The sequence below is a fragment of the Cupressus sempervirens genome, chromosome 4 (assembly GCF_028749045.1).
Source record: "Cupressus sempervirens isolate cs-2001-9-10 chromosome 4, ASM2874904v1, whole genome shotgun sequence".
NCBI lineage: Eukaryota > Viridiplantae > Streptophyta > Pinopsida > Cupressales > Cupressaceae > Cupressus > Cupressus sempervirens.
The window spans coordinates 840265713-840293254 of record NC_143121.1 but is presented as its reverse complement, the minus strand read 5'-3'; the positions used below and the strand labels follow the sequence as shown (position 1 = coordinate 840293254).

General features: G+C 41.9%; 2 protein-coding genes across 6 annotated transcripts in view; one reads left to right on the top strand and one right to left on the bottom strand.

The window, feature by feature from the left end:
• Positions 1 to 27542, bottom strand: part of HEMG2 (Flavin containing amine oxidoreductase family) — a 346786-nt gene that overhangs the window by 25916 nt on the left and 293328 nt on the right. The window lies entirely within an intron of this gene.
• On the top strand, positions 1088 to 4392 carry LOC149564010 (uncharacterized). Its single transcript, XM_089824208.1, has 4 exons — positions 1088 to 1220; positions 1336 to 1488; positions 1630 to 1882; positions 4278 to 4392. Exons 1-4 carry the CDS (start codon positions 1088 to 1090, stop codon positions 4390 to 4392), a joined length of 654 nt encoding a protein of 217 aa, XP_089680334.1.

Below are 27542 nucleotides of genomic sequence, written 5' to 3'. Positions count from 1 at the left end.
AACACTCTTCAACTCATTTGCAAGAGGTAAGTGTTGGTTTTTTTTTTGCATGTTAGTGTAGTATGCATTTTTTGTTAAATTTTTTTAGTGTTCATTTGCAAATTTTGAATGTTTTTTATTTTTACTAAATTGCAAACTAGGGTTTGTTGTTTTGTAGTTTTTGTTTATTAGTTGCAAACTTTGATTTTTTACATGAATTTTTTTATTGCAACAGCCCTTTGCTTTCATTTTCCAATTTCCACAATGGGTAAAAAAGATGAATGCCGGAAATATAATGAAGAGTTTCCTGGGAGAACCAAATATCAAACAAAATGTATATTTTGCAAAGAAAAAATAAATTCAGGAGGTATCTATAGATTGAAATACCACATTGTTGGCATACCTGGCCATGATGTCACAGTTTGCACTCATCAAACCGCTGAGGCAAAACGTACTTGTTTAGTGGCATTAGAAAAAATTGAACAAGACAAGTTGACTAAGAAAATGCAACTTGAAGGGTTAAGAGGTATTGGCTCCCGTGCTCCCACATCCGCAACCGCATCTACATCAGCTTCCGCATCCGTAGGTTGTGTTGGAGAGGGTTCTTCTAGGCCTCCTTTTCATCCTAGTGCTAGTGCTCATGTGAGTGTTAGTGGTAGTCGGTCTCATACTGAGACAGAGTCCAACACCAACCTATTGCGGCCTAGAGTGCGAAAAAACAGAATGGATAGTTACTTTGTGCCCCGCACTACTCCTGGCTCCCAACCCACGCTTGAGGGCATGGGTTTGAACAAGGAGATTCATGATGCTGCCAGAAAAGAGATTTGCAAATTCTGGTACTTTTGCAACATTCCATTTATTGCAGCCAGGTAATTGATTCTTTTTTCTTTGTTATCTTCAAAGTTAAAGTTAAAAGTAAAAGTAAAACTTTAATTATATCTACTTGTTTTATGATTTTAGTTTTTGACATCTAAATTTCTAATCAATATCATTATCTATTTGTGACAGGACTCCTTATTGGCAGAACATGATAGATGCAGTTACCATTTGTGGTCCGGGGTTTAAAGCCCCAACTGAGGCTGATTTGAGTGGATACCTCCTGGAGGAAATGGTTGAGGATATGAGGCATGAGCTTGAGGACAACCGAAAGGAGTGGATCGAAAAGGGTTGCACCATCATGACTGATGGTTGGACAGATAGGAGGGGAAGAACACTCCTCAATTTTCTTGTATCCTGTGGAGGTGATTGATCATTCTACTTTCCTACATACATAATTTTGAATCATGATTGACTATTTCAAATTTTGATTTGTTGATTGCTAATAGTAATTATAATTCGTTGTTTTGTTACTTGTAGGATATACCATGTTCCTCAAATCCATTGATGCTTCTGCTCATGTAAAAAACGCCACATACTTATGTGAGGTTATTGAGGAAGTTATAGCAGAGGTGGGGGAACAACATGTGGTGCAAGTGGTGACGGATAATGCAGCAAGTTATGTTGCTGCAGGTAAACTTTTAACTTTTTAAGTTTTGAAAATAAATTTATTTGAATTTTGAACTTTTTCTAATTCTAACTTAGAATTTCTAAGTTTCCTAAGTTCTAACATGTTTGAAATTTGAATTTCTAATTATCTTAAAATTGTTGTAGGCAAACTTTTGATGGAGAGGCACCCCACCATATTTTGGTCCCCTTGTGCAGCACACTGCCTTGACCTCATGTTGGAGGAAATTGGCAAACTTGAGTGGGTCAAGTCATGTGTGGAAAGGGCAAAAAACATATGCAAGTTTATTTATAATCATTCATTTGTCCTTAGCACAATGAGGAAGTACACAGGAGACAAAGAGTTAGCTCGTCCAGGGATCACAAGCTTTGCCTCGAATTTCATCACCTTGCAGTCCTTGTTGACATCAAGGGATGATTTGAGGAGCATGTGTGTTGGGCGGGAGTGGATTTCATCTTCCTATGCTACGACCACTGCAGGGATAGATTTGGTGGATTGCATATTTGATGATGATGGTTTTTGGAAACCTGCTAGAGAAATCCTTAAGGTAATTTTATTGCAATTTAACATTTAATATTTTACAGTTTACTATGCTAATTGTTTAATGATTTAGTTTTATGTTAAGTTATATTATTGAATTATTCTATGTTTAAGTTTTGACTCAAATTTTTGTTTTACTTTATATGTAGGCCACTGAGCCCCTTGTATCTCTCCTACGAACTGCTGATGGGGACAAGCCCTCTATGGGCTACATATATGAGGGCATGGATAGGGCCAAGGAGGCCATTGGAGCTCAGTATGCAGGAGTGCAGGAGAAGTATGCCCCTATTTGGGACATCATTGATAGAAGATGGCAGAATCAGCTCCACAGACCCATCCATGCAGCATCTTACTTTTTGAATTCGGCATTTCGTTTCTGTCCTGACTTCAAGGCGGATGAGGAGGTTCTCACCGGATTATATACAGTGATCCAAAGGTTGAGTACTGATGAGGATAGCAGTGCTGTAATTATTGAGCTTGATAAGTTCAATAATAAAGAAGGGCCACTTTTCTCTAGCAGGGTAGCCATAGATGCTCGGGAAACAATACAGCCAGGTAAAAATTAAATAATATATTCAATGTTCATGAATCTAGATTCTAAACTTAAAGTTGATTATGGAATTTTAGAGTTAACTTGTAATTTGTAATTTGTAAATGAGACTAATTATTTTTATTTTCCCTTATTTTAGATAGATGGTGGCAAATGTTTGGGGCCACAACCCCAAAACTTCAAAAAATTGCCATTCGTATTCTGAGTCAGCCAAACAGCGCTTCTGGATGTGAGCGCAATTGGTCCATGTTCGAGCACATCCACTCGAAGAGGAGAAACAGGTTGACAGTGCAGAGGTTGAATGATCTTGTTTTCGTTCATTACAACCTCCGTCTTAGGATCAGACAGATTTTGGGCACTGACTCTTCTCCGATCATTCTGGAGGAGATTGATCCAGAATCAGAGTGGCTCACAGAGGTTGTAGATCCAGTCTTCACTGAGGAAGACCGTGCGTGGATATAAAGGTTGAGGCAGCTAGAGCATGTTCTTCAGGCATTGGTAGACGCACACGTGCACGCACAGACACAGGCCCTAGCGACGTTCGTGAGCCCATCTTATATGCGGGAGATATGGCTCGACAGTCCTCTAGGACCTACATTAGATGCCTTGCTACTAGGAAGACTGGATACTCAGAGGTTGAGGCTGAGGCTGTAGCCGAGCTTGAGGATGATGTTGAGGATGATGATGACTATGAGCCTGAGGCTTGAGCTGGAGCCTTGTTTTTATATTTTGTTTACAGATATTGATACTGAATCATTGATAGACATATGTTTCAAACTTTCATGGATCTTCATCTTAGATTCTTACATACATTTATGATTTGATGTCTTATGGATCATCTTACATACATTCTATGATTTAAATCATTATGATCATTTGATTTCTATTTACTTCAGCTAGCCTACAATTTACATTTTAGATAACATAGTTACGTATGTGATGGATTTTATGTTCCATGTTTATGTATGTTAAGTTTTAACTTCTATTTGATGATGTTATAGTGTGCTTAAGTTATATTCAATAAAGGGTGCATGAAATAAGTTTTAAATTGTTAAAATCTTTAAATTTAAAGGGTTTTTTCAAATTTGCCGATTCATCGCCGATTAATTGCCGATTCACGATTCGATTCGGCCTTGCCGATTCCGATCTGATTCCGATTCACGTTTCTTTGCGTCCAACACCTACTCCAAGTGCCTTAAAGCGTATCACCCTCTCGAAAGGCTCGCTCCATTGATCTTTCCACCTCTAGTGTACTATGCCTATAGCAACTCTAGGTCTCATCAACTGGTCACACTTCCCACAAGTGATAATTGCAACGACTGGGCCCAGTGGGGTCGAGGGGCAGCACCCCCGCAAGGTCCTAGAGCAGCACCCCAAGCGCACTCCTTGTCGCGATAGAGAGTGGGGTCGAGGGGCAGCGCCCCTCGCTGCCAAGACCAAATTAGCACTTTGAAACCCATAGAAAATTGCATGGAACACACCATTTTTGTGATTTTCTTCCGATTCCACACTCTTTCTGGCAACTGCTTATGTTTTCCCTTCCCTTGGGCATCATGCGTTACTCATTCCAACTGTTTCAATCTATCGTTGGTTTTTTTTTTTTTGCTCCTCTATTCTGATTGCTCCCTTCTGCCCTTCTCAACTGTAGATTCTTCTAGTTGGTTTTTCCACCTTCGTTTGCTTGTAGACTCCATATATTATTAGGTCAGTTATTTCCTTCCACAATTTCTTTTCCTTCCCTAACGACCAACCGTTTGGATTTGCACGGCTACCAGCCTACCAGAGAAGCTGGACATATCGAGTATCCCTCAAAACTTAACGCCTTAATCAATATCTTAAACAATCCATACAGCAGCACAAAAAACTTAAAACAAACCTGTAGCAAGCAACTTATTCTTGAAAATCCGTATGATGTCTAGAGGAGTTAGTCTGAAACAAACTGCAAGCTTAATCTCCAAATCCACATGGTGATAGCAGGCAATATCCTTCCAAATCCGTATGCAATATCCTTCAAAATCCATACGCAAAACTTTATTCTCCAATTCCATATGCCAAACTTCATTCTCCAAATTTGTATGCCAATCTGTGTTCTTGAAATCCATATAGCAACTTGTAATCTTGAAATCAGTATGGCAACTTGTAAACAAGGAACTTAAACTTTTAAATCCGTAAACATAAATTAAAAAGTTTACCCCTCAAATCCATACGGCAACTTGTAAACAGGGAACTTAAACTTCTAAATTCATACACGAGCAAATTAAAAGCTTACCCCTCAAATCTGTACAGTGGCTAAAACAACCTCCAGAAGCATAGAAAATCCGTACGCTAGCAAACAACAACCTTTAACTTCCAGATTCATACCGATTCTTGTATAGTTGCAACAGGCAATATACCCTTTCAATCTGTACTTCCACTCCGTACCTTAAAATCCGTACACCCATAGACTTTAAAAAATCTTTACTTATCTTGCATATGTGCAGTATTTACATATATACAGTATTTATAGTCATTCTTTTCTCAGTTGTTCATCCACGGAGGTGCGTTATTTCTTCCATGGTAGACTTACACTACATCAGCTACTTCCTTTCCGTCGAATGTCCATAATTTTATTGCTTTGGTATTGCCCACTTCGGGGATTTTATATGGCCTGATCCACTTTATTTTAAATCTACTTGGTCTGATCTCGTTGCGCCCATTATACTTCTGCACTAATTGGCTCGATTGAAACCTGTTCAACTTGAAGTGCTTGAAGTGCCATGCTTTGTGCCTATTTTTTGTAACCTTCGTGGCCCGTTGTGCCTGCAATTGTTGTTCATCTAGTTTATTCAAGTTACATGATTCCATATCGCGTACGATGAATTCCGTCAGCTGCCATTACTTGCCGTCAATAGCTGTATTCTTGATTTTAGAACCTTCACTCCCTACTGCTACAACTTTTATTAAACCCTTCCTCTTTATTTCCTATGCAGACCGTATGATGTGTCTTCCTTGCTGCCGGCACCTTTCTGCTATATCCATGGTTCGACATAACATTTCCTTTTTGCATGATCGTACGGTGGAATCTTTGGGTTTGTACTATATGTTCTCCCCTTCAGCTTTTATCGTAACCGCCTTTCCTTCTTCTACTTCTCTATATTCCTTCGGACATCCATTTCCCTCTTCTTTCTCACCTTCGTCAACCCTTAGCATACTACAACTCGAAAAGAGCTCATAATCCTCCATCTGCCTGTGGTAGAGACCATTCACTGAATCCAAATCATTGTTGTCTCCTTCCAACCGCAGGACTCCCTCCTAATTTGGTTCCATACATTGCCTCCCTTCATCCTCTTCTTCTCCTTCACCTTCAAAATCCGACGATGTTGCCTCCTCACCTACCATTTGCGTGTGCAGATCAATAATGAATTTCCTCCCTTTGCTTTCTAGTGATAATGTATTTTTCTTCCAGTCATGCTTGGCCTTCGCTTGTAGGAGCCATCCTTGGCCCAGAATAGCGTCGTATCCTCTCCTCTTCAACAGGATGATGACAAAGTCGAGCAGGAATGGTTGTGTACCAATCGTCACTAGTTGTGCCATTAGGACGCTGAGAGGTTTAATGCCGTGTTGATCCGCTATCAGCAACTGAAATGTAGGTGGCCACAACGTCGACTGTCCCAATCTCTTCTAGGTATCCTCGGGTAAAACATTTACGCCAGACCCTCCGTTGACAATCGTGTCTATCAGAACAGTTCCTAGAATTCCTATCTCGACGACTGTCGAAGCTGTCTAGATGAGAGGGCTAGCAACATTGGATCCTCTGCACTTGCACCACTTTCCTTCTCCCTTCTGTCCACTGTACTTGCTCCACTTTCCTACTCCCTTCCGTGTTCTCCTGGTAGTTTAGCATCTAGAGCGATGTTTGTGAGTGCCGAATGGAGTTGAGGCATTGAGAGCAGCAGGTCACTTACTTTGACGGGTACCTCGGTTTGTAATATTTGCTGTACAATGTTCTGTTCTGCGCAATTCCGTGCAGAGGTACCAGTAGTGTCCTTCAGGTGTGCTTTTTCTGCTTGCATTGCTTTCTAGATTTCTGCCCATGCTTCCTCCAGTCTCTTCTGTTCTTTCATTGGGTCGGGGTACACTTTTGCTTGCTTCCATGTGATGGCTAGAACCTACTCTTCGTCTATCCTGATGGCGATCAAAATCACTCTTGACTTCGGGCACTTGGCATCTTCATGATCTCTCGGACTGCACCACCTGCACAATAACTTCGGTGTGTTTGCCATTATACAGTCTCAGGCAAAGTGGCCCCACAAATTACATGCTCGGCATTGAACCATCACTCGTCCATTCGCATCATACTAAATTCGACTCCTGCTGTCATTATTATTGTTCCCATTGTTGTTTTGACCTTGCCGTAATTTTTGTATCCTCCCGATGTGGCACCCTCCATACTGGTGTTCCCGCTCCCTCCTGACGCATAAGCCTCTTGTGTTAGGAACACTTGTTGCGGTCCTCTTGTTTTCAGATTGAAAGGGCATTCCTTTGTCGAATGTCCCATGATCTGGCAAATCTCGCAAAATTGGTCCTTTGGACAGGATCCCTTCGTATGGCCTTCTTTCTTGCATTCGGTGCACCACAGCTCATTTCCCTTGGTCTCCTTCTGCATGTTCTTGAATTCTTTCATCATCCGAATCATATCCTTTTGGAGGGCGTGGACCTTCTTGTTACTGTTTTCATCATCGCTGCTCTCTTCTTCCGAAGATGCGTCATCATCTGAATCAGACGAACTACTCTTCTTTTTCATCTTCTGCTTGCTTTCCAGGTTCATTGTCCGGTTGTACACTTCAGTGTATGATGATGGTGGCACGATCTTCATCTTCTTGCGCAACTTCGGGTGTAGGCCTTCAATGAACCATCTTTTCTGCAACCCATTAGCCAGCTTATTCTCCATTTTATTTACCAAGTCTTTTAATTTCCTGGCATAGACTTGAACTGTTTCATTTTTCCCTTGTTTTGTATTGTATATCTCCGCTACGATTTCGTTGTCGTCGCGCAAAAGTTGAAATTTGGCAATAAACTCCTTAAGGTTGTCCCTAGTGGTTAATTTCTGGGGATCTGCATCGGTGACCCAATCAATTGCAACACCTCGTAGGGTGGCTGGTAACTGCCAGACCCATTCATTTGTATGTGTTATGCCATTCGTTCTCAAAATCGTTTCGCATGTTTTACGATGTCGGATCGGATCGGCTACTCCATCACCATCAAATTTTGGCAACTTTTCCTTTGGTCCTGCCGTTACTATTCGAAGTTGAGGGGTTTGTTGTGTACTTGCGTTGTTTTGCACTCCTACATTGTTCTAGACTTTTGTGCTGTTTTGCACACTTGCACTGTTCTGTACACCTGCACTGTTCTAAACACTCGTGCTACTCCTCATAGTCGTGCTATTTGGTGAAGAAGGGTTTTTGTCAACCGAAACTGTCTGTTCCAGAAGTGTATCACAGATGAAGAGTTCACTCCACGCTCGTGCTTCCTCGGCACTCCGAGCCGTGTGAGTCAATCCTCTTCTGTCTAGATTCTCTTCCCTTGGTGTATGCAGGTTCAGAAACTCCTCCCTTACTTCTTCCACCAACTCCACCCGCTGTCGAGTCTCCAACAATTCTTTCATGCTACGGTGTCTGTCAGTAATTTGCTGAAACCTTCATCTGCGTTCGGCTTGTTGTGCTAAAATTAAGTTTTCCTACGCGGTGCGTATTTCATCCTTTTCCTTTAGCTTATTCTTATTCTTGCTCAGCTGATTCGGCACTAGTCTTCATCCGTCTGCCTGCGTACCAGGTCCATCAGGCAATGACGCCAAATGTTTACTGTACTAGGTAAAGAAATCAACGCATACAGACAATAGATAAGAACAACAAAACTTGTATTATTCGCATATGCCAAGACACTACATTATGCTTATGATGATTACAATGATTACCCGGAGGGGGTATATATACATCCTGAGGAACCTTCCCGAAGGGGTCCGTCAGCTACATGACAATTAACGAAGGGCCTGCCGGCTACATAACAAGAACCTTCCCAAAGGGCATATACTAATGGGATACATCCTGACACACACCCTGTTGGCTAGACAACATTTACCGATGACACACCTTGCAAGGACTGCATAATTAAGCTCATTTGAGAGCCACAACACTTACATTTGCACGTCTTACACATTATAGATAGAGAGCTCTAAGTCGTCATTCAAGGTTCCTAATCCATGGGATCCCTAGGATAGAATGTCTCAGAGAAGTGTACCCTTCTTGAGTATACAAAGGGAAACAAATTAGTCCATCTAGAGGATGTCACGCAAAGACTCAACAGCTTTAGGAACCCATTTCCACAACACTGGTGGAACAAATCGAAAGGTAGTCCATCTAGGGAAAGGCAGGTCTGTCACCTCTCCATAGTTGGCATCGGGGGACTAATGGATAGGCCTAAAATATCCCTATCCTATGGTCTGGAATTAATTTTTGACAACTTATTTCTAATTGCAAGCATCTTTGAAGAAAATGATACAAGAGCCTCATTTCACCATTCACAAAATGAGAAATGGAGCCTTAGTCTTTTAATCTAGGCTAGTTGCAACCAGTTGCTCAAGAAATTCCTAGATGGCATCTTAGAAGGGTCCAAAGTAGCTAGAAAGATAGCAATGTCCTTCAATCTAACATTTTCCTCTTGCAATGCTTTGGCCATAACAAAGTTCAATTTTGTAAAGAGATTAGAGGCAGAATAGTCTTTACCTCCTCATGCTCTATCCTTGTTTGCAAGCTCTGGCAACTGCTTTGGCCATAACAAAGTTCAATTCAGTAAAGAGATGAGAGGTAGAATAGTCCTTACCCCCCTCATGCTCTATCCTTGTTTGTGGACTCTGGCAATCAGCTGGCAACTACTTCAAATGTGACATCCTTCTGGTTCTCCCAACAACCCTCCACTGCTTCTTTGAATGGAACCCTAACACAAGAGGCCGGTGTAAAAGGAGAAATACGGGGAGAAATAGAGTCTACATTGTCCATAGACTATTGAGGCACACAAGAAAAGAGTAATTAATGTGCAGGTGCAGTAGACGAGACTGCCTTCACACAACTCACTAATGCAAAGTCGACGCCTTCTAGAAAAAACACAAAGTTTCTTCCCTTCCCTCTTAGAATTTTTTTACCTTCAATCAATTGCCTACATTGATATAATTCATTATATTAGTATTGATTAAAGGTTTACTTAGTTGTTTAAATCAAATAATAAATGTTCAAGGGTTTAAATTTGGTATTATTTGCTAACATTTCTAAGTCAAATCTGATGCATAATTTATCAATCAATTGCTGTCATTTTGATTATTAGATGATCAGTGTAATATGGGGATGCGCCACCTCCCCCCCCCCAAAAAAAAAAGAAACTGGGCCGTCTTGGAGGTGGGGACGTCCCCGAGACAGGGGGATGACATCTTGGCATTTTGGGCAGCCCTACTTAGAGCACCACCTCCGCTAGAGATGTCTCCTGTGTGGGTGCGAGGGGACGCAACAGAGTCTCCTTTATTGCGGAGGAACTCGACGAAGTCTCCTTTATTGCGGGGGGATGCGACGAAGTCTCCTTTATTGTGGGTGTAGGGAGACTTGTAGTTTTTGTTTGCATTATATTATTATATACTTATTTTGCTATCATGATACTTATTCTAATCATCTTTATGTCATGACTCATGAATTGTATGATCATTGATTACTTTTAGATATTAGAATCTAGATACTCATACTATTGATTTGAAGACTGATATATAGACTAATATTTGCTGATGTTCAATGCCAATGTTCATTGTTTGATTGTCATTTGATCATGAATCATGATGTTCTAGTTCAATACTTCAATGCCATGTTCAATTTTAATTTTTTATTGTTTAAGTTTACTGATTTTTACATCTTTATATGATTATATCAAGTTATATTGCATAATTGTAGTATCTCTTTTCATAACTAGCATTTTAAGTACCATATGTATAGTATATACACACTTGCTTTGTAATGTCCCACGTCAAGCAGTGAAGAGATTTCCAGGCCTGTTTGAATAAGTAGGTTGCAGATTTTCCCTTCAAGAGGTTTGTACGGTGTTGAAAGGCTTCCGGAGATAGCCGTATGGTGGAGAGATCGGCTGCAGAAGTGAACACAAGCAATAGTCCGTACGGAGGTGGAAAGTGGACTGTACGAGATAGTAGTAAGCCGTACGGCTATGAGGGAGACCAGAATGCCATACGGCAATGCAAGAAGCCGTATGGTGATTGCTGGGTGCCATATGGTTTAAATAGGATGCAAATTGTGGCCATACGGTATGAGGGAGAGTACACAGAATGGCTGTATGGGGGGATAAGATTGCCGTATGGGAAATTGAATGTTGTATGCTACCTTGGGATGGTGACAATGAAGTCATACGGTGATATTCTAAGGCTGTACGGTGAGGTAAGGAATGGAATGAAGGAGTTAGAGGCTGTACGGGTCGAGGGAATTGTCTGGAAGGAGATAATGAGGCCATACAATCAGCCTACAGTGCCTAATGCAGAATAGTAATACAAGTTAATTGATACCGCTTAGAAATGTAGAGAGTAACATACACAATTTGCATACGTAGAGTCCATAGATTCACCAACAGGAACAAATATGCAATTAAGTCCGCAATTTTCTAGATACAGACCAAGAACACCACCGGAATAGGGTGAGGGTTGATTCTCACCAAAACCAAGCAAGCGAAATAGGGGTGGTCTTTCACTTCCAAAATGGTGAACAATGCCGAGCTCCAATAGGAATCCGCAGTACAGAGAAAGGAAATCCAAAAGCATGCCTATAGACTACTATGAGCCATGCTTAAATACTCATCGGGAAAAGCTTTCCGAGGGTGTACAAAGTTAGCCGACGGCGACAAAAACTACGAAAACAAAACAAAATAAAATGGATCCGAGATAAAATAAATCAATCAGCCCGTTACAAAGATTAAATCATTTATTTTATAACAGGGACATTACAGTCCTCCCATCCCAAAATTTGCTTGTCCTCAAGCAAGTGCAATGCCAAAGCACGTTGTGTTGTCCAACAGTAGGTGTCGCCAACATACCAAGTACTCTCTCATGGTGCGGTTCTGCAGGACCTTTTCATGTACTTCGAGAATCTTAGCAGGCTCCAGAATGAGCTTCCCTTCCTTACTAAGTGACGGAAGGTTAGTAGTGACTTGTGACATTTTGCCTGATAGCCTTCTTCAAATAGGAAACATGGAAGACATTGTGAATGCGGCTACCCTCTGAAAGATCCAATTTGTACACTACCTCACCAATGCGACGGATCACAAGATAGGGACCATAAAAACGTGGCTTCAGTTTCTCCTTTCCTGTCCCCTTAAATGAGGATTGTCGGTATGGCTAAAGCAGGAGATAGACCAGATCCCCTACTTCAAAACTCCTCTCTATCCGATGTCTGTTGGCGTACACCTTCTGTCGATTTTGTGCCTGCTGCAGGTTTTCTTTCAAGCTCCTCAATATGTCCTATCCCTCTTGAAGCCAATCCTTCACCCTTGGAGCGCAACTGTCGCCCAGAACTGTGTTGATGAAGGAGAGGGGTTTGTGCCTATACAAAGCTTTGAATGGCACCATCCCGATTGACATGTGATACGTGGTATTGTAGCAATACCCCCCGAGATGGGTCCATTTTACCCACGCACATTGTTGTACCGAGACATAGTTGTGTAGGTAGCCTTCGAACCATTTGTTCACAATTTCCGTTTGGCCATCTATCTGCGGGTGGTAACTTGTGCTCGGCGATAATTTTGTCCTTGCCATCCAAAATAGTTCTGTCTAGAAGATACTGATGAATCATCCATCCTGATCACTGATGATGTTTCAGGGTAACCCGTGTAGGCGAAAGACTTCTCTGAAAAACAGTTCGGCGACTTGTGCAGCCCGAAGGTCTGAGGGGATGGCAAAGAAGTGAGCATACTTTGTCAATCTATCAACCACCACAAAGATGTAGTCCTTTCCGTTCACCTTGGGAAGACCTGTTGTGAAGTCCATTGATACACTTTCCCACTTATGTTCGGGAATCGACAAAGGCTGTAACAGTCCAATAGGAAGGTTCTGTTCAAATTTGTTCTATTGGCAAACCGTACACTCTCACATGTTGCAACATGTCCCCTTTCAATCCCTTCCATGAAAATCTCTCCCGCATACTCTTGTAAATCTTAAGGAAGCCGAGATGTCCAGCTAGAGGGGAGTTGTGCACTTCCTTTAGGATCTTTTGCTTCAATTTGGATTCTGGCACTAGGTAGATCCGATCTTTATAATAGATGATATCATCCATCACCTTGTACCGATCATTGTGAATGTGACCATCCATTATCTCACAGGCAAACGTATTCTTGGAATATTCTACCAACAGTTGTGCCTTCTAGTCGGCTAAGATCTGTTCCAGCAAGCAGATGGTGGGTTTTCTGGACAAGGCATCTGCAACAACATTGTTCTTTCCTTTTACATAATCAATGTCAAAATCGAAAGACTGAACTTTGCTTACCCATTTTTGCTGCCGTTCGTTCAAGTCCTGCTGCTCAAGGAAATATCTTAGACTTTGCGATCCATACGGACGACAAACTTGGCACCTACCAGATACTATCGGAACTTGGTTAGTGCATGTACAATGGCTAGCATTTCTTTGTCATAGATGGAATACAAGCATTCTGCTGGTGTAATGCTTCCTGCTCTCATAGGCGATGGGGTGTCTATCCTGCATCAGAACCACTCCAATGCCTTCCCCAGACGCGTCGCATTCCAAAATGAACGGTTGGGTGAAGTTAGGCAGTGCAAGAACCGGGTAAGTGCTCATGGCCTCTTTTAGCTTATCTAAGTTGAGTTGTGCTTCTTCGTTCCATTGGAAAGCTCCCTTCCTCGTTAGATCCGTTAAAGGTGTGTTGAGCTGAGAAAAACCTTTGACAAATCTCTTGTAGTAACTGCATAATTTGAAGAACCCTCACAGATTCGTGAGTGATTTTGGGGGAGGCCAGTCAAGGATAGCCTGAATCTTCTCCTAATGCACTTGAACCTCGTATTGACTGACAACATGCCCCAATTACAATATCTCTATCATACCAAGCTCACATTTGGACTATTTGGCGAACTGTAATGACCCTTACTATAAAGGCCACTAAAACCCTCAAACTGGACTTAGAAATTTTGTCAAACAGTTGGCATGTAACCGAATAAGGCTGCAATATTACTAATTGTTGTACAACGAAACCTCAATATATGATGCCAATAATGTATGAACAACAATTCCAGATTATAACACTACCAATCTAAGAGATAGATGACAATATGAAACTCAAATATGAAGTCCAATGCAATTCTGATTTTATGACAGCAAATAGAACTGATTACAATGAGAGACAACTATGCACTTCTAATACATCAAGCTCTTGACAATGCAATGTTATGACATGAACAATAACCCAGTTCAGATTTGGAATGCAAAGGACGAAACTTTTACAACAGTTATTAATGACTGGAAATAACTATTTATGCAATGACAGTGCTGACTGTTCTAATCCATAACATGCAATATCTTGGCAATCAAAACTTCAGTTTGTGCACCTGAAATAGCTCCAATTTTGCCGGATATGAATGCTGAATTAATGCCACACGAAGACCTCACAATCTGCCCCAAACCGACTCACAAAGTTGCTGCTGCTGCCCAACTGACAGGGCCGTATAGGTACGGCCTGGTACGGCTGCTAGATAAAAATATTGCAGTGTTTTTTTGTCACTCCAAAAGCAATAAATCTGGGCGCCTAGGGTTTCTGAATAACCCCCTAAAATATGAAATTCATCCGTCAAGCCAATTAGGAGTTATGAGCAAAAACGTGGGTCCAAACCCTCGACTGGCAGTCTGAAAATAATGCACAACTGTGCCTTCAAACCCTGTTAATCAATCCACAAATGCTAGGGCACAACTGAAACCCTTATTCCAACCAAAGTAAACCCTTATAATTGAATCTCAATGAAGTCCAAATGAGATGGCTGAATTACCAACTCCTCAAATGCAACAATTCAAGTGATATTTCACACCCTCAAAGTCGCCAATCCAAGGGAGTGATTCGTTCCCAAAGATCAAATAATAATTTGCAGACCCAAGAGACTACAAATTTGCTCCACAATGGAAGAAGTAGAAGAAATCTCAAATCCAAGCATGTCCAAAATGAGAGGCCCAGCCCTCTATTTATTCACTTTTCTAAGAAGTTGCTAGAACTTCTAGAAATATCCTTTATAAAATCTCATTATAATGCACTTTTTTTAGAACTTCTAGAAACATCCTTTATAAAATCTCATTATAATGCACTTTTTATAATAAAGTAATTTTATAAAATAAAAAGTGCAACTCAACTTAAAATTATAACATGTAGGCCCCAATAACACCTAATAATAAAATATAACCTCTTAACACTTCTTCAAGAGCAAGATATGACCATCTGATCCGCAGAATTGATTCTCTCTCCACACCATTTGCCTACAAGAGTCTGGAATAGGCAAAATACATGATCAATGTCATGTCGAACTAAAGAGGGGACATTACACGAACAAGGATTGTTCCTCCATGATACTTAGAACTTCGTTCAGATGCTTCAAGTGCTCCTCCCATGTCCTGCTATAAATAAGATCATCAAAGAATACCAATAGATACTTACGCAACTGTTTGTTGAAGATGCGGTTCATGCACGATTGGAATGTAGCAGGTGCATTGGTTAAACCGAATGGCATGATTAGGAACTCATAGTGTCTGTAGTGGCAACAGAAAGTCATTTTTTCCACATCTTCTTCCCTCATTTGGATCTGATGGTATCCAGAACGGAGATCTATTTTTGAAAAATAGACCGCGTCATGTAGTTCATCCAACAGCTCATCTATCCTTGGGATGGGGTACCTGTTCTTTATTGTCCTTTTGTTCAGTGTGCGATAGTCCACACACATGCGCATCGTTCTATCCTTCTTTTTGACCAACACCACAGATGACGCAAACGGGCTAGAATTGGGATGGATCCATCCTTTCTCAAGCAACTCTTGAATTGTTTGTTCGATCTCATCCTTGAATTTCTTGGGGTGGCGGTACGGTGTGGTTATGATTGGTTTTGCCCCTAATTCCAACTCTATTGTGTGTTCAGACCCCCATGCGATGGTATGCCAGGAGGAATATCCATGAAAACTTTTTCATGCCTACTTAAAATATCTTGAAGCTCTTTATCCTGTGGAGGTGTTTGGTGCCCCTTTATGGGTTCCGTCGAGATAAAACAATATGCAGCCCATGCAACGTCATCGTGCCAGAGGATTGCCTCCATCCGATGTGTAGAAACTTTCTTCGGCCCTTCATTTGCCATCCCTTGGAGGACCACCTTCTTCCCGTCAACCACAAAAGTGAAGTCTATTCACTTGAAACTCTGAGTGTACTCATCAAGCATCTCCATCCACTATATGCCAAGAATGACTTCCATGTCGGCGAGATCCACTATGAAAAAGTCCTCCGTCATTATGTGATTCGCCATTGTGATGCTTAGCTGGGGAACAAGGTGCGTGTAGGGCAGGAAAGTCCCTCTGACAACCTTGACCTGAAAGCCTAAGTGTGCTTCCATAGGAAGACTTCTACGCTTTACCAAGGATGAGTTTATGAAGTTCAAAGTAGCTCCACTATCCAACACCATGACCCTTTGTCTTTGAAGGGTACCCCGTACACAGAAAACTGTGCACCTCAGACTGTCAACCAATGCAATGGATTCCTTGCGCTATACCAAGGTGGCAATCCTCTCTGTACAGTTTAAACTGGCCATGCTGGTGTCACTGCTAGGTTGGATATCTTCCACTAGCATTTCCTATTGTTTGTGTTCGTCCTCTTCATCGGACACTACCTTGATGTAATGGATCTTCCCCTTCCCGAGGCATCGGTGGCCAGGCTCCCAAAGCCCCTTGCAATTGAAGCACAACTTCTTCCTTCAAAGTTCTTGTCGGGATGCTTCATTCAGTGACGGCTTCTTGGGCGAAGGTTTGTCCCTCGGAAACGTCGGCGGTTTCGGATGTGAGTGACTCTGAGAGGATAAGGAAGATGCCGATGACGATGCCATGCTTCGTGCCTTATTGATCGCTTTCGACAGGTTTGATGGATTGAATCCCTTCACCCAACCCTTTAGTGGTTCTGCCAGCCCGTCCATAAAGAGTACGATCCACCTCCTTTTGGAGATGTCCATGACCAACACAGAAAGTCTCTGAAATTCTGCAATGAACTGATCTACTGATCTAGTTTGCCTCAGCTGTGCCAGATCTTTGAAATTAAGCTCGGGGTCTTTCCCATCGAATCATTTTATTAATCTCTCCATAAACTCCGCATAGGTCTTTATTTGATCATGCCCTAGTGTGATAGTGCCGTGGTACCACCATTCATGTGCAACTTCCTCCAAGTGCAACGTGACAAATTTGATTGCTTCTTCTTCTGGCATAGGATTCAGCTGGAAGTATGTATTGGCTTTCATCACCCATGCTTGCGCTGAAATGGAACCTGATCCGTCAAATGGAGACAGATTCACCTTACTCAATTTTCTTCTAAGATCATCGTTAAAGTATCCTCCTTTGTTTCTGCCTCCCGAGTATCTCATTCTTACATCTGCATAATCTTTGTAGGAAATGTCTTCTTCAAGGTTTGCATTTCTCCAGTCCTCTCTTATCTCTTCGAAAGTTGGTAGTCCCTCTCTGTGATGTGCTTCCGTCCGTGGTGGGAAGGTCGGCATGGAAGGTTGAGAACGTGCTGGCTGAGGGTGTGGTTTACCCGATACTGAGTTTGCGCTGTGTCCATTTTGATCTCCAGATATTTTGTTCTCTGCCAACTTCTTGAGGGTTTCCTCCATGAGTTGCTGCGTATCCGTGATCTACGCTTGATTTCGGGCAAGTTCCCTCAAAAGTGCCACAAGTTCGATGCTGGTCGATTCCCGTTCATCAACCATTCGATCAACGGAATGTGTTCTTCTCTTCTGGCTATAAACTCTCATTCACCATCCACAAGCTGGCAAGATCAGAGAGCTCTGATACCACTGTAATGTCCCACATCAAGCAGTGAAGAGATTTCCAAGCCTGTTTGAATAAGAAGGTTGCAGATTATCCCTTCAGGAGGTCTATACGGTGTTGAAAGGCTTCCAGAGATAGCCGTATGGTGGAGAGATCAACTGCAGAAGTGAACACAAGCAAGTAACAGTCCATACGGAGGTGGAAAGTGGACTATACGGGATAGTAGTAAGTCGTACGGCTATGAGGGAGACCATTTGGTTAGGGAGAATGCCATACAATGATTGCTAGGTACCATATGGTTTAAATGGGATGCAAATTGTGGCCGTACGGAATGAGGGAGAGTACATAGAATGGCCGTACGGGGGGGTAAGATTGCCATATGGGAAATTGAATGCTGTACACTACACTAGGATGGTGACAATGAAGTCATATGGTGATATTCTAAGGCCATACGGCGAGGTAAGGAATGGAATGGAGTTGGAGGCCGTACAAGTGGAGGGAATTGTCTGGAAGGAGATAATGAGGCTGTACGGTCAGCCTACAGTGCCTAATGCAGAACAATAATACAAGTTAATTAATACCTCTTAGAAATGCAGAGAGTAACATAGACAATTTGCATACGCAGAGTCCACAAATTCACCAACAGGAACAGATATGCAATTAAGTCCACAATTTGCCAGATACAGACCAAGAACACCACCAGAATAGGGTGAGGGTTGATTCCCACCGAAACTGAGCAAGTTCACTTCCGAAATGGCGAACAATGCCGAACTCCAATAGGAATTTGTAGTACAGAGAAAGGAAATCCAAAAGCATGCCTACAGACTACTACGAGCTATGCTTAAATACCCATCGGGAAAAGCTTTCCGAGGGTGTATAAAGTTAGCCGACGGTGACACAAACTACAAAAACAAAACAAAATAAAATGGATCCAAGATAAAATAAATCAATCGGCCCATTACAAAGATTAAATCATTTATTTTATAACGGGGACATTACATGCTCCCCCCACCATCCCCCCGTCCCCTGCCGCCATCCCCAAATAAAGGCCCCTCTATCCCCTTGTCTCAAAAACTTGTCCCCTCGTCCCACCGTCCCCCGTCTCACAGGGCAGTGTACCTATGTAGATGATTGAATAAAAATTCTAAATTTTTTATCACTAATTACAGTACCATAGGGTTTGAAATATCATGCAATTCATTTTAGTAATCAATAATCAGAAGGATACAAAAAAATCATATTCTTCTAGGGTTCCTGATTGAGGATATTAGTTTCCTATTTTGACTGCATCCCCTATAGTTGTTGATGAGATTTTTCCATTCAAAGGTACTTCTATCAATTCTGTAGTACTTATGTATATTCCCTTTGCAACAGCACTATCGAGGAGCATGAGTAGATATGGGATCTCTCCACATCTTGCAACAGTAGAACCTAGTGATTTGTATTTTCATTTTGTCATGTCCCCACTCTAGCTCAATCTAACAGAGACATGTGAGTCAACTTATTATGGGGTCTTGTAGGCTGACAGGGTTGGATAGAGACCCAGTATGGTTATTCAGTGTTGGGGACTTGGTTTTCTGGTGGGTATTGATCAGTTGGGTGACGTTCCTTGTTTTTAGAAGGCACTTCCTAGATTTATGGGGTTCATTCCTACTTTTTAGGAGGTATGATCATGCCTAGGGCTGGGTTTCCATGAGATGACCCTTTGGGTTCAGTTTCAGAGGGATAGGGCTTGTTTCCTAAATTTTAGGAGCATCCCTAGATTTTAAGGATGAGACTGCCAGTGGATCCTTGATTTCCGACTTCAGTCACAGACAGGTGATAGGATGATTTTATGGTTTGTGATGTCAGTTGGGCAGTTTGTGGCTATTTGGGTTATATTTTTAATATTTCTTAAGTTAGCATTTAATATTTAAATAAGGCTAAGTTAATAGCCATTTTGGAGTAATAAGGGAATTTTGGCCTCATCTGGATGCGTATCCCATGTTATGATAGCTCGTTGGAAAGGTCTTGAAATTCTCTAAATCTTCCTCTTTGGTCTCAGGGCAATTCAGTGAACAGATTTATTACTATGGTGGAAAATGTCATTTTCTAGTGACATGGTCACTTTAAAATAAGATTTAATTCATTTTTTTATAGCCAACGCCAATTGGGGGTCACTTTAGGGTTCGAATTGCTTTGCAAGGGGTTATAAGGAGATGGGCGCCATTTCTCATGATTATGCATATTTTTCAAACACTTCTTTTCAGATTTGCTCTGCTTGAGCGATTTGCATTCTGGGACCCAAACCCCAGGGTAATTGCTGGCTGGGATGTAACCCTCAGCAGCATTGGGTATTGGTTTGTCAGTAGTTTCAACAGTATTCAGGAGGAAGGTGTTTTGTTGGGCATGTTCTTTGGTGTATTGGAAGTGAATTCTAGCAGCCGTACACTGCCATTTCTTGCAGCTCTACTTGCAGCCGTACTCTATCATTTGCAGCACTTGGATACATAGAAAAATCGGTTACTCAGCAGCAGATTCTTGCATCTTATCAACCCGTTTTCATCAGCCAATTGTGGCGTCATTGTTAGAGGAAATTTACTGGATCTTTTATTTGGCTCTATAATTCAGAGATCTGCCTGGTACGATTTGTATCAACTCTGACTTTACTGCATATTGTTATTTACTTTCAGACTCTTTTCTTGCCATTTGCTACTTCTCATTTCTATGTGGAATAATCATCATAAAACACAAAAACAAACAAACTCTTCTGCATTTCCGTCTAGTTCTACAAGAAAACATTAATAAACAGGAAAAAACAAAAAAATAAAATAAATCTACAACAGATTTGCAGCAGAGATCCATCAGGGATCTTTCAGTGGTATCAGAGCTTACATCCTGCCAGCCTGTAGGGTTTGTGAGAAATTGTCACAACAGATTTTGGCATCTGGGTATTGGATAAATTTTTTTGATAAATCATTTCAGCATCTGGGTAGTCACTAGTTGGTGGATTGAATACAAATCTATGCATCCTGGTGGAGAAATACACAAATCCTACGAGCGCAGGAGAAACTAGTGGCAAGCAGAGGCCGCCAGAGACGCACAGATACCAGCTATGGGTGAGGCACAGGGTGCTGTTGGCGACGGCATGCCTACAGAGGCAGAAGAAAGAGAGATAGTGCGGACGCTATTCACTACTCAGCCCAGGATCGCTCAGGCTCTAGACAGGTTACAAGATACCTTGGAGCGTTTGGAGATGGGTGGACACAGTGGCAGGCAAAGTAGATCAGTTTCAGTGGTTGGTAGTCAGCGCAATCATCAGTCCCATTCTTCAGTTGGGAGCTCCCTTCATTCTAGTACGAGGCATCGCCATCGTACACCTACGAATAGGCCATTGCTTCCCCAATTCATACTAGGTGAACGACCAACACAGGTGGAACCACCAGAAGTGGGGTTTCAGGAGTTAGTTTTGGCGGCCACAACTGAGTGGAGAGCCCTACCTCCTGAGGTTAGGGACGTCTTCCCTCTTCCCCAGTATTGTGCACAGTGTAGAGATACAACCAGGTTCAGGGGAGATCGTGGTAATAGACTACCACAACAGCAGCAGAATTATGACCTCAATAGAGCTACTCGGAGGATTACATTGGCCCCATATAATGGCTTAGGAGACACTAGTGCACGAGCTTGGGTCTACAAGCTGGACATATACCTTTCATTGAGGCCCATGCCTGAGCGTGAGGCTATTCAGTTTGCTGTGTTGCATTTAGAGGGGATTGCCTATGATTGGTGGCACCATGAATTGGTCACCCAGGATCACGCCTTAGTTCACTCCTATGCTGAGTTCACCGAGCGACTCATTGCACGATTTGACCGTAAGAATACAGAACTTTATTACAGGGAGTTGGCTCACCTTAAACAAACTGGTCATGCAGAAGCCTATATTAATGAGTTCCAGCATATTGCAGTTATGGTACCGGATATGCCCCAGAAACGTAGTGTGATGTTGTTCATTGAGGGTTTGCAGGATAGACTAAAAGGATTGGTACATGCTTTCCAACCAGCTACTCTTAAGGAGGCTATTGATGTGACATTGAGATTGGATACTGTTCCCACTTCTTATCAGGCAGATAAGAAACCATTTAGAGATTCACGGCCTGCACAGAAGGCCAATACGACACAGAACAAAGGAGGGACCTCATCTAAAACTCCTTGGATGAATCAGGAGACGAGGAATGAATTGAGGAGGAAAAAGTTGTGTTTTTCCTGCAAAGAACCATAGGAACCAGGACACCGTTGCATGGGTAAAGGAAAGGTTCATTTGATTGAGGTAACTTCTGAGTTAGGGGATGAGGAGGTTCCTGATACTGATATTGAGGATAATACAGAGAATGTTGAGCAGTTTTGGACACAGTTGGAGTTAGACACCGCTGAGCCTGTGGCATCAGCTAAAGTAGCTATGGCTACCCTCTCCAGTTATCCTAAGTTTCATGCCTTCCGGTTGAAAGGTACACTTAAGGGTAAGCAGATCACCAGTTTGGTAGACACAGTTGCTACGCATAACTTTATTGATCAAAAATTAGTTGAGAGGCGTGGCTTACAGTACGAGGAGTTTGGTGGTTTTGGAGTGAAGGTGGCTGATGGTGCCATTTTGGGTTGTACCAAGCGAATTCCACAGCTTAGTATTCAGATGGGAGATTATACTTTGACTGATGACTTCTATGTGCTTCCCATAGAAGATTATGATGTGGTTTTGGGCATGCAGTGGTTACAGGGTATTGGGCGTTACATTATTGATCACCACCGTATGCAGTTAGAGTTTCTTTTTGGCAGGCAGGTGGTGATTTTGAGGGCAGCGTCAGATGGTGGACCCAGGGAGGTGACTTCTCGCAGGATGGAGACCATCCTTAGGCATAATGATGTGCTTTGGGCTACACACTGTTTGGTTAAATCCAAAACACCCATATCTCAGGATGGCCGTGTATTTCATGTGGACATTCAGTCAGTGATGGATCGTCACAGTAGAGTGTTTGGTGATATACCTCCTGGAGTGCCACCAGATAGAGGGTTTGAGCATGGTATAGAGTTGGAGGATATAGCGAAGCCAGTGATTACTACCCCATACCATCATCCTAGAGCCTATAAGGATGAAATTGAGAAGACTATTCATGAGCTATTGGACATGGGTTTCATTCGACCTAGTTCCAGCCCCTTTGCTTCTTCTATAGTGCTTGTTAAGAAGAAGGATGAGACTCTACGGATGTGTGTAGACTATAGAGCTTTGAACAAGAAGACAATAAAAAACAGATATCCCATTCCACACATTGATGAGTTGTTAGATGAGTTACATGGGGCTGTCTACTTCTCTAAGATTGATCTTCGTTCAGGTTATCATCAGATAAGTGTACGACCAGAGGATGTAAACAAGACCGCCTTCCGTTGTCACTATGGGCACTATGAGTTTCTGGTAATGCCTTTTGGCCTTACCAATGCACCAGCTACTTTCTAGTCCTCTATGAATAGTATCTTCAACAAGTAGTTGAGGAAATCGGTTCTAGTGTTTTTTGACGACATATTGATTTATAGCAGTACTTGGGAGGACCATCTCAGACATTTCGAGGAGGTACTTAGCATAATGGAGAGTCAGTCTCTATTTGCTAAGCTTTCCAAATGTGAGTTTGGATTGGGGGAGGTGTTATATTTGGGTCATGTGATCAGTGCTGAGGGGGTGAAGGTGCATGAAGAGAAGATTCAAACGATTCAGAATTGGCCTGTTCCTCGGAACATTACTAAGTTACGAGGGTTCCTTGGATTGTGTGCTTATTATAGAAGATTTGTGAAGGGTTTCTCACAGCTGGCAGCACCTTTAACAGATCTCACAAAGAAAGGATCGTTCAGATGGACAGAACAAGCACAGGGGGTCTTTGATAGACTCAAGGAGGTTATGAGTACTTGCCCCGTTTTGGCACTACCTGATTTCTCGCAGCCATTTGTCTTGGAGTGTGATGCGTCGGGCTTGGGTATAGGAGTGGTGTTGATGCAGAATAGACACCCCATTGCCTATGAGAGCAGGAAGTTGCAAAACAATGAAAAGTTGTACTCTACCTATGATAAGGAAATGTTGGCTATTATGCATGCGTTAGCCAAGTTCAGACATTATCTTGTTGGCAGTAAATTTGTGGTGAGAACAAACCATAACAGTCTGAAGTATTTCCTAAATCAAACAGAGCTCAATGATCGACAACAAAAATGGGTTAGCAAAATTCAGGCTTATGACTTTGATATCGAATTCATAAAGGGGAAGAATAATACTGTGGCTGATGCACTCTCTAGGAAACCTTCATTGGCTGCCCTATGTTCATTGAGCGAGATTTTAGCAGATTGGAAGGCTCAACTTTTAGTTGAATACTCCAAAGATCAGCATGCTTGTGAGATTATGGAGGGATTGATAGTGGATGACAGATACAGTGTGGTAGATGATATTATCTACTATAAAGACAGGATTTACCTTGTTCCGGGTTCTCAGTTGAAGGAACAAATTTTGCATGCTCTCCATGATATTCCTACAGCCGGACACCCAGGATATGGTAAGACTTACAGGGTGGTACGTGAGAGATTCTCTTGGAAGGGTCTCAAAGATGATGTTTTACGCCATGTCCGTGAGTGTATGACTTGTCAGTAGAACAAGTCGGAACATACCTACCCAGCGGGATTATTGCAGCCCTTGCCTATACCGGAACAGAAGCAGACATGGATCTCCATGGATTTCATTACAGGTCTTCCTCGGGTTCAGGGGAAAGATTGCATCTATGTTGTTGTGGATAGGCTAATGAAGTATGCCCACTTCTTTCCCATTGCATTAGATTTTACAGCATCGCAGGTGGCTGAGTTGTTCTTCAGGGAGGTGTTTAGACTTCATGGTCTTCCCAAGACCATTGTGAGTGATAGGGACAGCAGATTCATGAGTTCCTTCTGGCAGGAACTTTTTACACTAGCTGGTACTTTGTTAACACCTAGTACTAGTTACCACCCTCAAACGGATGGGCAGATAGAAATAGTTAACAAATGGGTTGAGGGATATTTGTGTAACTATGTGTCAGGGCAGCAAAAAGCATGGGTGCGTTGGCTGCATTTGGGCGAGTATTGTTATAATACTACGCATCATATGTCCATTGGCATGACGCCTTTCAGAGCTCTCTATGGATATGAGGCATTATCTTTCACTGATTTGGCATTTGGTGACAGTAGAGTTCCCTTGGCTCAGGATTGGTTACAAGAGAACCAGGATGTCATGAGATCTCTTAGGGAGAATTTGCAGCAGGCCCAAAATCAGCAAAAGATGTACGCTGACAGGCACAGGATTGAGAGGGCATTTGAGGTGGATGATATGGTCTTTCTGCGTTTACAACCATATCAGCAGAGCACCCTAAAAAGGGGGGGAGCTGAGAAGCTCAAACCACGTTTTTATGGTCCATACAGGATACTCAGGTGAGTGGGAGAGGTTGCATATGAGGTTGAGTTACCACATGGCAGCAAAGTTCATAATGTATTTCATGTATCTTGCCTAAAAAAGGCCCTTGGACAACATATTATAGTTTCACCCGAATTACCTCTTATGGATGAGGAAGGTAAATTGATTTTGGTCCCTGATGAGATTCTTGAGGTGAGGGAACGACGGCTGAGAAGCCGGGTGATTCGAGAGTATTTGGTTCGATGAAGAGATCTTCCCATAGAGGATGCCACCTAGGAGGGTGAAAGCATTTTACAGCATCCTGCATTATAGTTGCTTGTGGGCAAGCATCTCCGAGAGGGGAGGACTATCATGTCCCCACTCTAGCGCAGTCTAACAGAGACATGTGAGTCAGCTTATTATGGGGTCTTGTAGGCTGACAGGGTTGGATAGAGACCCAGTATGGTTATTCAGTGTTGGGGACTTGATTTTCTGGTGGGTATTGATCAGTTGGGTGACGTTCCTTGTTTTTAGGAGGTAGTTCCTACATTTATGGGGTTCATTCCTACTTTTTAGGATGTATGATCATGCCCAGGGCTGGGTTTCCATGAGATGACCCTTTGGGTTCAGTTTCAGAGGGATAGGGCTTGTTTCCTAAATTTTAGGAGCATCCCTAGATTTTAGGGATGAGACTGCCAGTGGATTCTTGATTTCCAACTTCAGTCACAGACAGGTGACAGGATGATTTGATGGTTTGTGATGTCAGTTGGGCAGTTTGTGGCTATTTGGGTTATATTTTTAATATTTCCTAAGTTAGCATTTAATATTTAAATAAGGCTAAGTTAATAGCCATTTTGGAGTAATAAGGGAATTTTGGCCTCATCTGGGTGCGTATCCCATGTTATGATAGCTCGTTGGAAAGGTCTTGAAACTCTCTAAATCTTCCTCTTTGGTCTCAGGGCAATTCGGTGAACGGATTTATTACTATGGTGGAAAAGGTCATTTTCTAGTGACATGGTCACTTTAAAATAAGATTTAATTCATTTTTTTATAGCCAACGCCAATTGGGGGTCACTTTAGGGTTCAAATTGCTTTGCAAGGGGTTATAAGGAGATGGGCGCCATTTCTCATGATTATGCATATTTTTCAAACACTTCTTTTCAAATTTGCTCTGCTTGAGCGATTTGCATTCTGGGACGCAAACTCCAAGGTAATTGCTGGCTGGGACGTAACCCTTAGCAGCATTGGGTATTGGTTTGTCAGTAGTTTCAACAGTATTCAGGAGGAAGGTAGACACCACTTCAGCTTGGGCCTACAGTTGTTTTGTTGGGCATGTTCTTTGGCGTATGGGAGGTGAATTCTAGCAGCCGTAGACTACCATTTCTTGCAGCCGTACTTGCAGCCGTACTCTGTCATTTGCAGCACTTGGATACATAGAAAAATCGGTTACTCAGCAGCAGATTCTTGCATCTTATCAGCCCGTTTTCATCAGCCAGTTGTGGCGTCATTGTTAGAGGAAATGTACTGGATCTTTTATTTGGCTCTATAATTCAGAGATCTGCCTGGTACGATTTGTATCAACTCTGACTTTACTGCATACTGTTATTTATTTTCAGACTCTTTTCTTGCCATTTGCGACTTCTCATTTCTATGTGGAATAATCATCAAAAACACAAAAACAAACAAACTCTTCTGCATTTCCGTCTAGTTCTACAAGAAAACATTAATAAACAGGAAAAAACAAAAAAACAAAAAAAATCTACAGCAGATTTGCAACAGAGATCCATCAGGGATCTTTCACATTTACTATCTATTGGAAAGATTTTAATCCATATCTATGGCTAGAAACTGCAAATACATGCTCAGATATCATAGATTTATGCCTATAAGTTACACTGTGACAAGAAGTATATGTGCATCCATAAGTTTTAGATTTGCGCCTGAACATTGGAAATCTATGCATTTAAATTGCTGATCTGCACCCAGAAATTGCATATCTTACATAAAGGGAAAGCTTATAGTGTTGTACAGAGCTTCCACGGATTGTGTAATGGAAGCATAAGCATAGGAGGCCACAAAATGATTCTAAAATTATGCTATTTGCTGGAAGGCTGGACTCATGGAGGATAAAACATAAACACACTCAAAGATGTATAAACTTCCATATATGATGCCTTGGTGTTACGACAAGGGTGAGAAATTGTAATTTGGCATGAACCAAACTGCAGGTCAGTCATTAGGATCTGATCCCAATTAGGATGACCATGATTATGACAATTAAAGATACGCAGTGATAGCCACAACTGCACATATTGCACACACTATACTATTGGGTATGCAGAGTACAAAAATAGATAGAGAAGCTTTACAAAACCGGAAGCTTCTTAAAGAAAAAAGGAAACATTGAGCTTCTACAAAGAGATAATCCTTAAAAGACAAATGTACAGTATGTCTGTGACAACAA